Source organism: Agelaius tricolor, unplaced genomic scaffold (assembly GCF_023055355.1).
Source record: "Agelaius tricolor isolate 1412-34295 unplaced genomic scaffold, bAgeTri1.0.p SCAF_29, whole genome shotgun sequence".
NCBI classification, from domain to species: domain Eukaryota; kingdom Metazoa; phylum Chordata; class Aves; order Passeriformes; family Icteridae; genus Agelaius; species Agelaius tricolor.
The window spans coordinates 892317-906279 of NW_027269289.1; the positions used below are offsets into that span (position 1 = coordinate 892317).

General features: G+C 49.6%; 1 protein-coding gene across 2 annotated transcripts; it reads right to left on the reverse strand.

Moving 5' to 3' along the window:
* Nucleotides 1–3107: 3107 nt before the first annotated feature.
* Nucleotides 3108–13953, reverse strand: LOC139600879 (retinitis pigmentosa 1-like 1 protein). Of its 2 annotated transcripts, XM_071449445.1 has the most exons (6): nucleotides 12689–13953; nucleotides 11125–11225; nucleotides 7145–7310; nucleotides 5622–5848; nucleotides 3627–3805; nucleotides 3108–3578 (listed from the first exon to the last, which is right to left on the reverse strand). In XM_071449445.1, the coding sequence occupies exons 1-6, from the start codon at nucleotides 13067–13069 to the stop codon at nucleotides 3346–3348; spliced, it is 1287 nt and encodes a 428-aa protein (XP_071305546.1). In that variant the 5' UTR covers nucleotides 13070–13953; the 3' UTR covers nucleotides 3108–3345. The 2 variants fall into 2 exon arrangements, with proteins under 2 accessions (XP_071305546.1, XP_071305547.1); XM_071449446.1 differs by having other exon boundaries at nucleotides 3108–3805.
* Between the last annotated feature and the right edge of the window lie 10 nt (nucleotides 13954–13963).

A 13963-nucleotide genomic window follows, 5' to 3' on the forward strand; every position in this document is an offset into this window, starting at 1 on the left:
GTAGCCAAGGCAGCCAGATCTGTCTCTCCTGGCAGATTTCATCTGGGAGCAATCTTTGCATATAAAGGAATTTGGAGAAGGAATCCCAGTTTTGGCCATGGACCCCTGGAGGAGGATCAGGACAGTTTTCTCCCATAGGAAGGAAAGCCCAGAGCCCCAGTGCTTCAGGGGCAGATGAGGAGCAGCCCTCGACATGCCAAGGTCAGCCAGACCTGTCCAGCAGCCCCCGGAGGCCAAACCAGCCACACCTGCTCCCTGTGCCCTTGGTTCCATGGGGCCCCACAGTGTCCCAATGGCCTCCTTGATTCCATGATTCCCTGTAGTGTCACAATGTTCTCCTTTCTTCCGCATTGTCACAATGGCCCCTTGGCTTCCCTGAGCCCTTGCAATGTCACCATGGCCCCTGGGCTCGCTGTGGCTCCGCTGTGTCACAATGGCTCCTTGGTTCCATGGGCCCCACAGCTTCATCCTTGGCCCTTGGCTCCATAGGGGGCCTGAGTTTCACAATGGTCCCCCTGATTCCGTGAGGCACCAGAGTGTCACAATGGTCTCTTTGCTTCCACGAGGTTCCATAGTGCCACCATGGTGTCCTTGGATCTGCATTGTCACAAGGGCCCCTTGGTTCCATGAGTTCTGTACTGTCAGCTATGGTTTCTTTGTTCCAGAAGGGCCTTGATGTGTCACAATGGCTCCTTGGTTCCGTGACATTCCATAGTGTCATGAATGGAAAATCAGGCTATGAAAAGCCAGTGTCCATGAAGGAGATAGAGGAGTCCTTCAACTTTATTGGAACAAAGGGAGAGAATCCATCAGGGCACACACCCACGGGGTTTTCTCTCTCGAGGTTTCAGAGGGTGCAGCCTCCTTTTATCCTAAGCTCCTGGCTGCACACTGCCCTCCTCCTTTCCCCACTGGCTGAGGTACTAGGAAGGTACAGCCTTCCTGAACCTCCTACCCCACATTCCCCTCTTGAACCTGTCATTTTAACCCAAACATCAGAAACTCAAGCTTGTGCAGACCCACTTGTCTGTTTCAGGATCCAAGCTGTCCGGGCTCTGTAATAAAACTGTTGCTTGATGTTAGAAGAGACGTTAAGACCCATTTCAAAGATGTTAACACCCCCACCTTCACCCATCGAATCGTTGGTAAAGATATCTGTCCTAGGTTGACTATACGATGCTTTTATCCCCAATTGTCTTATTCTGTTTATGCTGAATAATAAGTTTTGCACCTTTAAGACTTGTTCCAGAGAGTGAAGAGGGGAGAGAAGAAGCGTGCAGTTTGTTTTCAGACACTGCACTCACTCCTCCACATTCCTGCTCCTGGACTGTTGTCTGCAGATGGACAGACAGAGGGACAGAGCTGTCCTTTGTTTTAACTAAAACTAACTAAAAAGGCAAAGAAATTCCCTGGACTGTGTTTTTCCCCCTTTTTTTTGGACCTGTTTAAACCTGCTCTGGACTGAACACCAGAAGAGCACCAGCAGCTCCACCTGTGGCCACCGGGCTGGGCCTGGGCCACAACATTTCCAGCACCGGAGGGACTGATAAGAGACTGAGTGAGCTGAGCTGCAACCCGGGGAGGGGACTTTCTGAGTTTGTCATCTCTTTTGGAGCAGCAAGGAGTTTTATAGTTTGATACTGTTTAGGTTTTATTGTTTAATAAAAAGGGTTTTTTCCACTTTTCTCCAAGGAGGTATTTTTCTCCCAGATCAGTTGGGGGAAGGGGAAAATTGAATCTGCTTTACTAAAAGAGCCCCTTTGGGGATTCTCTCCAAAATTAGCTGATTCAGGACAACATGACAGTTGAACTATTTTTAAAGGGAGCTTGGGAATTATTATCTGGAAATAATTATCCAAGTCCCCCCTGAATCGAGGTTTGTCAGCTGTTTGCAGACTCTGGGATGATTGTACATTATTGCAGAGATTGCTATTTACCTAATTCCACCTATGTTGTTATCTTTGTCTGCTATTTGAAATATTTCTGATTGTTGTATCCAAATTATTCCTAATTGCTGTAAGTTTCTTGTCCACTACATGTATTATTTTACTATGATGTTGTTTCATACTCATAACAAAAGACATACATCTCATTCTTAAAAAACAAAAAAGAAGAGGAATGAACACCTTGAGAACATTCAAATAATGCAATATTTACATGACAAATTTGGAAAAAAAGATCATCATATCTAAATCCCAATTGAGTGTACCACAGTGAAGCCTAATTGATTAATTAACTTCAGGAGAAGGTGTGCCTGTGTTTTATCATCAGCAGTTCAAAGCAGTCACCTGTTCATTCCATCAGATACTGATCAGCTCTGAAAAAATGAGGCCCAGTGCAAAGAGAAATAACCTCATCACCTTGCAGCCTTTGTGGCCAGAGCAGGAGCAGAAGGAGGACTGCCCAGATATGGCTGTGTCTGGAAACTGACAGAGGCATTTTGCCAACAAAAGCCTCCTGGCATCCTCATGGTACAGAGCTCCTACGAACCTTCTCCTTCTCTGTTATTCCCTGTTCCAGCTCCCAGGAGAATATTCAGTGATGTCCAAGATCAACATTTCCAGCTCATAGACTTTCTCATACTTCTCAACTCATTGGAAACAATGGTCATTTCTTTCCATTTCCTTAAGAGACATTGGACATAATTCTTTTGTTTTCTCATGCTGCAAAACCCTGTGTCAATGACTTGATAGAATTTGGTAAGTTTTGTTGATTGTAATTGGTCTTTTATCTATCTTATCCCATATCTAATAGATAACCAGTGATAACCTTGATGAGATAATACCCTTGTAAGAGTGAGCTGTTTCAGCATCAGAACATATGAGCCTTTTCTAAATTAACAAAAAGGGGGAGATGTCATAGACAGGCAGAATAATGATAAAAGAAAGGCCTTATGAAATCAGACTTTGTTCTGCCATATTAATAGCTGGCCTGTCACCTCTTCTGAGTGCAGCTACGCAGTTACAAGTTCCCATGTGAAGCTATTTTGAGAATGAGACTTTGTGAACAATCTATTCTGAGGGTGAAAAACAAATGCACCTACAATAACAAGGGATTTGTCCCATGAGAATCAGTGAAGAGAACAGGTAAACAATACAATAGAGAGATTTGATGCACAAGTAAAATCTATTTTATTAACCAATAATAGAATAAATGGCAAGAAATCTCTGAACTAACTAAAGTTGCTCACGAGGTCTGTCAAACTGTGTAAAATGAGTTGTGTGAATAAAGAGTAAAGAGTTCTTCTCCAACTCAGCTGGGTCCTCTGGGATTTCAGTTCCCCCCTTCTTTGAGGCCTTGGCTTCCCCCTTCTTTAGGGCTTTGGCTTCCCTCTTCTTTAAGGCTTTAGTTTCCCTCTTCTCTGGAGCTTTGGTTTCCTTCTTCTTTAGGGCTTTGGTTTCCTTCTTTTCTGGTGCTCTGGTTTCCTTCTCTAGGATTTTGGTTTCCTTCCTCTCTGGGAATCTGGTTTCCTTCTTTTCTGGAGGTTTGTTTTTCTTTTCTGGGAGTTTGTTTTGCTTCTTCTCTGGGAGTTTGTTTTCCTTCTTCTCTGATGCTTTGGTTTCCTTCTTCTCTGGGGCCTTGGTTTCTTTCTTCTCAGGGATTTTGCTTTCCTTCTTCTCTGGGGCCTTGGTTTCCTTTCTTGGGATTTTGGTTTCCTTCTTCTCTGGGGGTTTTCCCCTTCTCTGGGAGTTTTGGAGGTTGCTTCCCCACAGAGACACCGTTCTTTTCCTCCTTCCGCCTCTCTTCCTCCTCTAAGGGTTTTGCCTCCTCCTCAAGCTTTTGAGCCAGCTGCTTCAGCTCCCTTCTGCAGACAAAACAGAAAACATGGCTGAGAGTCCCACCAGAAACTTGGGCTCCCTAGTCCTGGCTGGCCCTGCACTTCATTCCTTGACCCTGAGGCCATTTCCATGAATTCTCCACAACCCACAGAGGTTAGGAACATCCCAAGTGAGGGCATTGGTGGAAGGGGACTTCCAGGACCAGCCAAACCTAAACTTTGCCATCATAAGGTCTTGACTGTGCAAGCTCACTCTTAAGGCACAGCCAGACTCCTCCAGCCCCCTGCCAAAGGCTGATCCACCAGCTCTCTGTGCTGATGCCTGAAAACGCCCTTTGTCTCTTGGCTTCCCAGTTTAAAGCAGAGCACAGATTGCTGACATCTACTTATCTCCCCTACAATTCTTACTCAGCTCATTCAGCCCCCTTCTCCCTGGGCATAGCTGAAGCATGATTTTAAAGAGTTCAGATTTCAGCTGAGGGTTAGAAGCAATTCACATTGATCAAGCTGTAAGTTAGACAGGCAGACCATAGGTTAATGATTATGAGATGCTTAAGCTGGAGCTGATTGTTCTATTGTTTACCATTAGGAGCTTCTTTCTAGGAGGAAGTAGAGTAAGTGAACTGTTATAAGAAACCAGGAGAACAATGGTTTAGCCCCTGGGATTGATGTCAATGAATCACTAAGCAGGGGACCTTGGATTGGTCACAGAGACCTGATGAAGACATTCCTGACTTCATTCTTTAAGACCACTGACCCAATTAGAGACCACTGACCCAATTCAAGGGAAGAATTGCACAGGTGTGAAGGACCAATGACCTCATTTGAATACAGAGCGGGGATGGGAGGTGCTGGGTTTGTGCAGATGTATTGTATATAAGATCTTGGGCAATAAAGACAGGGCAAAGAACCTCGGACAGCGCCTTTTAGGGAGGACTCTGGTGCCACCCGCCGGTGTTAATAAACATACCACTGTCTAACTTTAATTAGTTAGAGAGTCTCTGTCCGTGATCTTCAGTTTTAATGACTCATAGCCTGCTCCTTAATGAGAACAATCCTATCAGTCAGAAAGCAAATGCTGCAGGAACTCCTCTCCTGCAAGACAGGATCTTGTCAGCCAGATTTCCTGCTGGAACCCAGCTGTGACCAAGCAAACCAGTGCTGGCTGCCATGGAAACCATTGGAAGCAGCCTTGTCCGTCTCCTCCCCATGAAACCAACTTCAGAAGAAGTCCTGATACACAGGCTGGCTTGAAGCACCTCCACTCCCAGCTCCACACTGGGCCTGTGTGTCCTGAGCTGGGCTGCCTCGCTGGAGCTGAGCTTCTCCTGTGCTTGCCTACTGCTGCAGCTGAAGGAGAGCCTAAAGGACATGCGCTTTTCTGGGTGGTGTCCCACCATAAAGAGAACCCTGGCAGATCAGCATTGCAAGGATTTCATCTGTGGCAGGAGCAGGACCCAAAGCAAGGTTTGCTCTGTACCCCACACCTTCCCATACCACAATCCCACAGTTTTGGTGAAGAAGGGAGATGATGGAGATGCCACTCAACTCCATGGACTTCAAGACACCTCTGGAGGCAGTGCCAAGGCAAGCCCAGAGCCCAGCTCCCTGCAGGCAGCAGCTAAGCCAGGAGGGCTCAACACTCAAATAGAGAAGAAGATATTCTGTCTCAACAGAAGAAGGTCCTTCCTCTCTTGGCAGCCAGGGAGCTTAGAGTGGCCATCCCTGTGTTGCTGCTGGCCTTTGCTATGCAGCACCTCTGAGCTCAGAGTCCTTGGAGCAGGGAAGCCCTGCAGGGACAATAACCCATGGAAGAGCAGTAACCCATGGAAGGCTTACTCACCTCTCCCTGAGAGGGGCCTGAGAGCCACAGTTGATCTCCCGGGGGCTCAGGGAGGAGCTGAGAAGTGAGGCCTCCCCAGGCACCAGCACCTCGGAGGTGGGGCCTCCCTCCACGTGGCACAGCTCCGGGACACTGCAGGTGCTGCTGAGGTGGCCAGAGAAGGTGGAGGAGACCTGCTGGCTCTCTCCTGGCTGCAGCACACCTGACAGTGGCAGGATACTGAAAGCCTGGATGGAAGACAGGAGAGATTGAGGTGTTGAGCATGGGAATGGATGCAGAAGAGCATCTTGGAGCAAAGTGCAGCTGTAGCCAGAGGGGCCTATTCCCCAAACACTGCCAGAATTACCCTCACCTCATCCTGCATCCATGCCAGTGCAGGGACCATGGGGAAATTCTTCTCCCATACTCACGGGGTAATGCATTAATTAGTACATTACATGAAAATGAACTGGGATGTCTCCTGGCAGTAGAAATTCTCTCTGATGCACAACTTGCCTTAAAAAGTTTAAAAGCTTCCTGCTTTTAGAAAAGGAGGAGCCTCAGAGTGAGAGCTCTTGGAGCTGAGTGAAACGCAGCTCATCTGCGCTGAGCACAGCTCATCTGACTCCTGAGGCTCTTGCCCTCTCTCTCTGATTTAAATGCTGCTTTCTCAAGGTGCTACAGCAAAAGCTCCTGCAAAAATTTCCTGTGGACCACCTGAGGAGTTCCAGGGGAAGCAGTGCCCTCCAGAGGTGCTGCACAGCATCCTTGGGCAGCCCTACAACGTTTCCTGCACGGCCTCTCCAACAAGCAGCTGCTTCAGCAGCATTTTGTGATGGGCCTGCAGGGATGGGAGGCCCCTCTGTGGCCAATGCTGAGGGCCCCCAGTGGCACTGGGAGCTCCAGCCCTGCTTGCCACACTGACAATGGGCAAGTGAGACAGATTCCCTCTTGCCTTCTCCGCTCCCAGGGGAGTGTGCGCCACGTCCAGGGAGCACCTGAATCCCTCCAAGCCTCGTGGCAGGTGAGGGTTTGCAGGACTTGGTGCTGGCACCTGAAAAACAAGCCATTTTCTATGCTGGGAGGAAGAGACAGCCACTTTGCAAAGTCTCCCTTTGTAAGACAGCTTCAGGGCCAGCAGTGCAACAGCAGCTCTGGGTAAAAGCAGAGCCCTGCAAACAGGGAGTCTGGCTGCCTTGGGAAGAGGCTCCATGGAGATCAGGATCATCCCAGCTTGCTCTGGGAAGGAAGCTGGAGGTCTTACCATGATGATGCAGAGAAAAGCCTTATCTTACATTGGGAAGGAAACAAGGCAAAAAATCCCACACTCAACACAGGCCTGTAGGATCTGAGTCAGCTTCTCCAAGGAAAACTCTCCTGTTTCTCCCCCCCACTCAGCCCATGTCCAGCTACTGGCCCTGCTGCCCAGCCCACTGTCAGGGCACAGCAGAGCAGGGCAGCAAAAAGGGAGCTCAGCATGAGCAGGACTTAGTGCTGGCAGGCTGGGGAGCCAACACAGGCACTGGATGTACAAGAAAATCTACCTCTGCTCCTGAAGATTGGCTAAAATCCTGCACTTCTTTCAGGGCTGTGACTGGCTCCTCCACATTTCTGATCTTGAACTGCCTCCATTGAGATGCTGGGCAATCCAAACTGGTTCTTGTCCCCCTTGGTGGTTGGGGTTTGAATTTAGGTGGGTAGAGCTCATATCTGGAAAATAAATAACTATGAACAGGGGCCTGCAGTGGGAGGGAGCGACACCTGCACAAGCAGCTCCTGGTCAGGATGCAGCTCCTGGTCAGGATGCAGCCCCTGGGTGGGTGCTGGCATGTTGAACTGAGAAATGGTTTGATCCAGCCCTTCCCAATCCAGGCTGGAGCAGGTCTGTTCTAACGGCAGCCCAGGGATGACACTGAGGTGCTGCAGCAGCTGCAACTGCTTACACTGAGCAACTACAGAGGACAGGCATGAACACCTGGTGGGGATGCAAAAAGCACAGTGGGAGAGGGAAAGACAGAGAAGGCAAGCAAAAAGGTGAGATTTGAGGCACTCAGGGGCAGACCCAGCCAGTTCCCAGCCACCACAGCCCCCCCAGCGCCCAAGGCCAGAAACTCTGCAGCTCCACCAGGGATTTATCAGGAATGTTCCCCTGACACTGCTGGGGGGGTTGGTTGACATTTTCCAACACTCCCAGGTGACTCAGGTCGCATTCCCCATCCATCCATCCATCCATCCATCCATCCATCCATCCATCCATCCATCCATCAGCTGTGGTGCTGGGATCCTGCCAAGCTCTGCCAGCCTTGGGCTTGGGGAGATTTCTGCCAGCCGTCCTGAGCTCCGTAATTGTGCTCTCTCTTCCAGGAAGCAAGCAAGAAAGATTTTAAAAAAACCCAAAACAAACCACAACAGGGAAACCTAAAAAACCTTCAACAGCTCAACCCTGCTCAAGTTATCTCTTTAGGGACAGCTACCACTCTCCAGCTGAAATGATGGGCTTTTGGGGAAAAAGGAAATTACATGTTCACCTCCAAATTGAAAAGGATTAAGGTAAGAGAACTTTTCAAACTACAAATTATTGGCCCAAAGCTTTTACCTTTGCAAGAAATCTTTAGTTAAGACCAGGCTGACAGTTAAACAACTGGTTCTTCTGGTGGGGAGAAATTTCCTTCTCTTTAAGGGAAGCAGCCTGATAGTTGAAAGAAAATGTTTTGTCAAACTTCAGGCTCCCTGGCACAGCCTGCCTTGCCTGTCCTTCCTGTTCACTGATTTACAGGCAGTGCCACAATGGCCCAGGTTCAGATGTTTGGTGCCATCCAGGGAATTTGGCCTCATCATTTCCATGTGTCTTAATAGAAGTTTCAATCCTTGCAATCACTCTTCAGATGCCAGCTTTCCTTTCTTTTACAGAAAGCTCAAGGTTCCCAGAAGTTTTCTGACATCCTCTTTTGTGCTCAGAGAGATGAGATTTTCAAACAGATGTTTCCAAAGTTAACAGCATTTTAAAGAAAAATGAACTAAAATGACCCTGGATTCCAGCTTAGCTGAACTCCATTCTGTGTCATATAGTAGAGGAAATGTATTTGAATATAATTGGGCTGCAGCTGTGACCATTGAAGAGAACTGGGATAAAAGTGGGATAAAAGGGGGCAGGTTAGCCAGTCAGGGAGAGCCTTGGGAGGAGCCCTGACGAGAGAGAGAGAGAGAGAGAGAGAGAGAGAGAGAAAGAGAAAGAGAAAGAGAAAGAACAGCCTGCAGAAGAAGGAGTCAGTGAAGATCTGCAGCCATAAGAATACACCAAAGAGGTATGGACTTTAGAAATCTGATAGAACAACAGTATGAGACTCTAGAGAAATAATAGAACAACAACAGTGTCAGACACTGAGATTCCCACCTCTAAGGCAGGAGCTGTTTGTGCCACCCATCCCTCCTGTCCTTCTCCCCAGCAGCCTGTGCCTGTTTTCCCCGACAGAATCCCTGTCCCTGTGCAGCCTGCCAGGAGCAGTTGCACACAGGCACACATCTCCCCTTGCCCTCACCAGTGGGTTTCTCTCATCCCCAAACACGCTCATAACAACGTTGGTGCGATGAGTGCCCAGGGCCTGCACTGCCCCCACAACTGGGATCTCTGCTGTGCTCTGGGGCTGCACAATCCCACAGGGCTTGGGGCTGGAGTAGAGCATAGCAGAGTCCTCCTTGCGTTTCTGGAAGGGACAGAATGAAATGCAACTTCAGAGGGACCTTTGAAGAAACTTTAGACTCCTTAACATCCATTACAACAGCAACTTACACACATGTTTAAAACTCCCCAGGATAAAGGTAAAAGGCACAAACAAGATGCAAGAATTGTAGGCTTAGCACTTCCAGGGGATCCTGCAAGGAGGCTGCCAGCACAGGCTTTGGTGTCTGTGGATGCAGCAGCTTTTCACAACCCTGTAAGATCTCCCACAAGAAAACACTCTGAAGACCAGAACATCAACTGTTTCCTCAGGAGCTTCAACTGCCTCCTAAAGTTTACATTCAGATAAGATCCTGTTCTCAGCAGATCTTTAAGACTGAATAGAAACCAGCAAGGTCTTATCCAACCCCTTTTTCCCCCTAATAATCTCCTCAATAATATTTGACAGGAGGAGGTGGATGCGATGCCAAACCTGGGGAATAAGCCTGTCGCAGCCAGGAAGGTGCTTGGGATTCCTAATGAGGATCTTCCTGTCACAGGGCACCTTCAGGTGGCACTCATCATACAGCAGCACTTGGGGAGACAGTGGAGCTCCAGAACGAGACATCTGGGCAAAGAGATGACCCCAGGGCAATCATAGATACTGAAAGAATGGAGAATGTTTACCCCCAAAGATTGGGAAATGGAGCAGAACACATTGGTCACTGTCAAATGCACATTCAACAGCTTTACAGTGATAAATTGTCTTCTACCTCTTCCCACTCCAACATGTCTTGTCAAGGAGGGGCAAACCCTGAGAGGCAGCACCCAGAGGCTGCCAAGTGCCCCAGGCAGAGCACTTTGTGCCACAGCTGCCTCAGCCCCTCATTTACCCAAGAAGGCTTGCAAGGACTCCTGTAACAGTCCCAGTAACCCACAAGCTCTGGGGGAGCCTTCCCAACAAGGATGAGTGCTCACTAAGGCTCAAGGAACGCACAACTCCAGTGTCTCAGTAAAAATTACTCCCTTCTCTCCCATGGTGCTGTTGCCCTGCCTGAGAACTCAGCTCTTTGCCCCAGCCTTGGAGGGCACGAGACAGCAGCTGCCCCACAGAGGGGTTGATCAGCCCCTGCCAGGCCCTGCAGCTCTCTGGCTCCTTCACTGCACAGCTCCAGGCACTGACTGGCCCCAGCTCCACCTGCTTTACAGAATGGCAGCCCAGGCACTGACTGGATGGCTCTGCCTGGGACAGGGAACAGTACCAGGGAGCTGCATCCCTCTTGGCATTCAACTGACACCCACAGCAGCACGGAATTCTGCTGCAGCAACAAGGACTTTTGGTCTCAATTATGAGAACATCAAAGCTCAAAATGGGAAGCAGAGGGAAGGAGAATAACTGGAGCTGACCTGCCACATCAAGGGCTGCTTTCCCCTCGTAAGACCTTGCCCTTACCACTCTTGCTGGGAGCCACTTCCCCCTGCCATGTGCCCTCATGGACAGAGCCAGACCCTGACTCTCAGCAGGCTGCCTGGTGTGGCCCAAACCAGTGCACGGTGCTCACAACCAGCACAACTCCACCTCTTGCAGGAAGAAGGAGAGGAGGCCCTCGGGAAATTTGTTCCACCTCAAGCACCAAAACCCAGGCCAATCAATGATATCATTGCTGGTGCCTTTAGCAGAGGGCCCAGGACCGTGCTGGGCTGTGAGCAGGGGTGCTTTTCACCACAGGCTGCTGCCCAAGCACTGCTGTTCTCATGTCCAGCTGGCACAACATGAGGCCATTTAGCAGCACTTCTCCTTGGCAGCTGCAGCCAGCAAAGCCTGTGCAAGGCAGTGCCTGGGGGAGGCCAGGCAAGAGCTGGTACCTGGCTGTGATGATCAGGGTTGCCACTCCCTTGCCAATACCCTCCAGGCCCACCAGCATTCTCTGGTAGAACTCCATCACCGTGTTGGAGCACAGGGTCACCTGGTGGAAGAGAAGAACCGTCAATTCTTCCTTGCAAAAGCTCATTACCCATGTGTGATATCCTTCTGTTCCTGAGAGAGGATTTGGCCTTAATTCTTCTGCTGCTCCATGTGTAGAGCACAGTCTCAGAGTAACAAAAGCCTTCTGGCAATACCAGATTTGTTAAACACACCTTGCTATCAGGGCACAGGTCAGCTACATTAAAACATTAGACTACAGCTCTATGCACCACTGCATTCAAATTAAGGGTCCAATTTCTCATCTGACTACAGTGACATCCATGCAGAAGAAATCTGACTTGAACACAATGAGTTCAGCTTTACAGCAGGAAGCTGAGGGCAAAGTGTGGCCCAGCAGGTGCTGGGCAGTTCATGGCTGCTGTGGGACCCAGAGCCCGGGCTGGCTCTGAGAAGTCTGGCACCACACCAGGAGTGGGGAACTGCCTCAGGATGGGCATTTACCAGAGGCAGAACCCTCAGAGCCACTTGCTCTATGCTGCAAGAGACAAGCCACCACAGGGACCAGGCAGAGGAGAAAGGAGGAGGCTCTCTGTCCTGAAGTTCCACAAGGAAGGGTTTATTCCAAGCAAAGTGATCAGAGCCAAAAGAGCCCTGGGCACTCCTGTGCAAGGGCTTTTGTACAGACACAAATCAGGGTGTAGATACAAACAGCAAACCAATAGGGAATCCTCAGGGGAGCACTGAGGGGATTCATCAAGTGTCTGGGGCCACTTGGGGCAGGAGGGTAGAGAGGATGGCTCACAAGGGCCAATGGGGCCTCCAGGAATAGGGGAATTCCAAAGGGGTGTTGCAGACAGGGATTGGCTCCAGGTTAAATTGGCAAAGAAGGTTGTGGAAAAAAAGGGGCTGGGTTGCCTTGACAGGCAGGGAAAGAGCTCAAACAAGGGGCAGGGAATGGCATGAGGGACAGCTTTGAGCAAGGGTAAAACCCAGGGGTAAACCAACTCAGGGAGAACATGGGGGTACAACAGAACAAACCACTTAACAAGGAATCAATAAAATAAATTCAAACTGCTACACATGGCTGCAGAGTTTTTGTCTCCACTGGAGATTCCTGCAGTGAACACAAATCATTCTGCTCCCCAGAATGGGGGAAATGAGACCAAGAAAAGCTAACTGCTTTATACAATGACATCTCTCTAACAGCCACCTTCTACCCTCATCCTTGCTCTGCCCAGTTGCAATCAAATAAATCCCTCTCAGAAACACAAGAATGGCTTCAGGCCTTGACCATAAGGTATGTGACCTCAGCATATGATTTTGGAAACTAAACAGTGCTTCTTGAGGAACATCCTGAGTAAGCCAGCTAGCAGAGGCCTCCCAGCAGTGCAGATCTCTCACTGCCAGGATGCTCAAAGCTGGCACCAGAGCTAAAGCCCTCCCACACTGCAGTGCAGCTCCAGCCCTGGTGCTGCAGCGTCTGTGGCTGGGCTCTGGCCGTACCTCGATATCCTGGTGTCCCTGAGGGAGGATGGTGCCTTGGCTGGGATTCATGGTGAACTCCCTGGGCTCCACATAGAAATAGATTCCCTTCCTCCAGGCTAGGTCAGTGTCCCTGCGGATCTGATCCATGCTGTCCAAAGCCGGCTGCGTGCCATCGTCCGACATGCGGAGCTGGAACGTCAGGGGCACCGGGGAGCTGTTAGTGAGGCGGCAGCGCTGCGTGTAGGGAAAGCCTGGGGAAGGACACAAATATCCATTCAGGCACCCATTAGAGTGTGACTCCTGGTGGGAATATCCTGGCAGGATGAAAGCGGGATTGGAGTTGAGCTCTTTATTATCTGAACTACAGCTTACCAAGAAGCTGCATGAGGAATTAATCATTATTTGGTTCCCTTTGACACAGATTCCAGACTGCAGCCTTGAAAATGCCCACTCCTAGCCCTGCTGAACACTGCAAGCTTCTGTCTTTGTGATGGGGAGGAGCTCCTTCACCTGCCCTATGGAATATTATTCCCAATATTTCCAGGTGGGATGTGCCTGGCCTCGACTGACCCTTGCTGCTGGGCCAAAGGCGGCAGCAGTGGTGTTTCACCTCAGAGATACCTTTGGCTGGCGGGATGCTGCAGCTAGGCACTCACAACAAATCCAGGCATAGTAGAAACTCAGTTTACCTCTGGTGGAAAAGGTTCAGGTGACGGTGAAGAGAAACAGGAGAGGATTCTATCGTAGAGTTTTAATCCAGAGTTTATTCCAGGATGACAGACTCTGAATCTTGTAACAGCTCCCAACAGAATCCAGACTGCATGGTCCCATCTCCTTTTAAGCCCCGGGGACAGGGGGAGGGGAAGACACAGGTGAGACACCAACCAGGAGGGAGGAGGGGAAGGCTCAAGGGATAAAGACACTTGGACAGGCCAATGAGCCCGGACCTGAGGGGCACCTTTTGAACTTCTGCCAACCACACCACGACCCTGCTGGAATGTTAAGATTGACAGACAGCTCTCAGCAGGATGGAAAAGGGGGAGGGTAAAGGAGAGGTTGGCACACCTGGGGGGTTGGGATAGGTGAAACAGGAAATGGCATCACACTGCAACACTGCCCCAAACCAGCACCAGTTATCTCTCGGTGATGAGTGTGCATCCAGACCGAGCATTTACTCTGAGAATTGTCGTGGTTTAGGGCAAATTTGGAGGAGAATTTCCAAATTAGGGCTCCTCCAGTAAGCAAACCCACACAGCCCCTCCCCCCAAACCGGTTCGGGAAGGATTCCTTGGA

Coding starts and splice junctions, on each gene's coding strand:
- LOC139600879 (XM_071449445.1), bottom strand. CDS start 13,069: ATGATTAATTCCTCATGCAGCTTCTTGGTAAGCTGTAGTTCAGATAAT. Junction 11,226..12,688: donor AGGGACACCAGGATATCGAG/GTACGGCCAGAG, acceptor CTCTTCCACCAG/GTGACCCTGTGCTCCAACAC. Junction 3,579..3,626: donor TCCCAAGAAAGGAAACCAAG/GCCCCAGAGAAG, acceptor AAAGAAACCAAG/GCCCCAGAGAAGAAGGAAAC.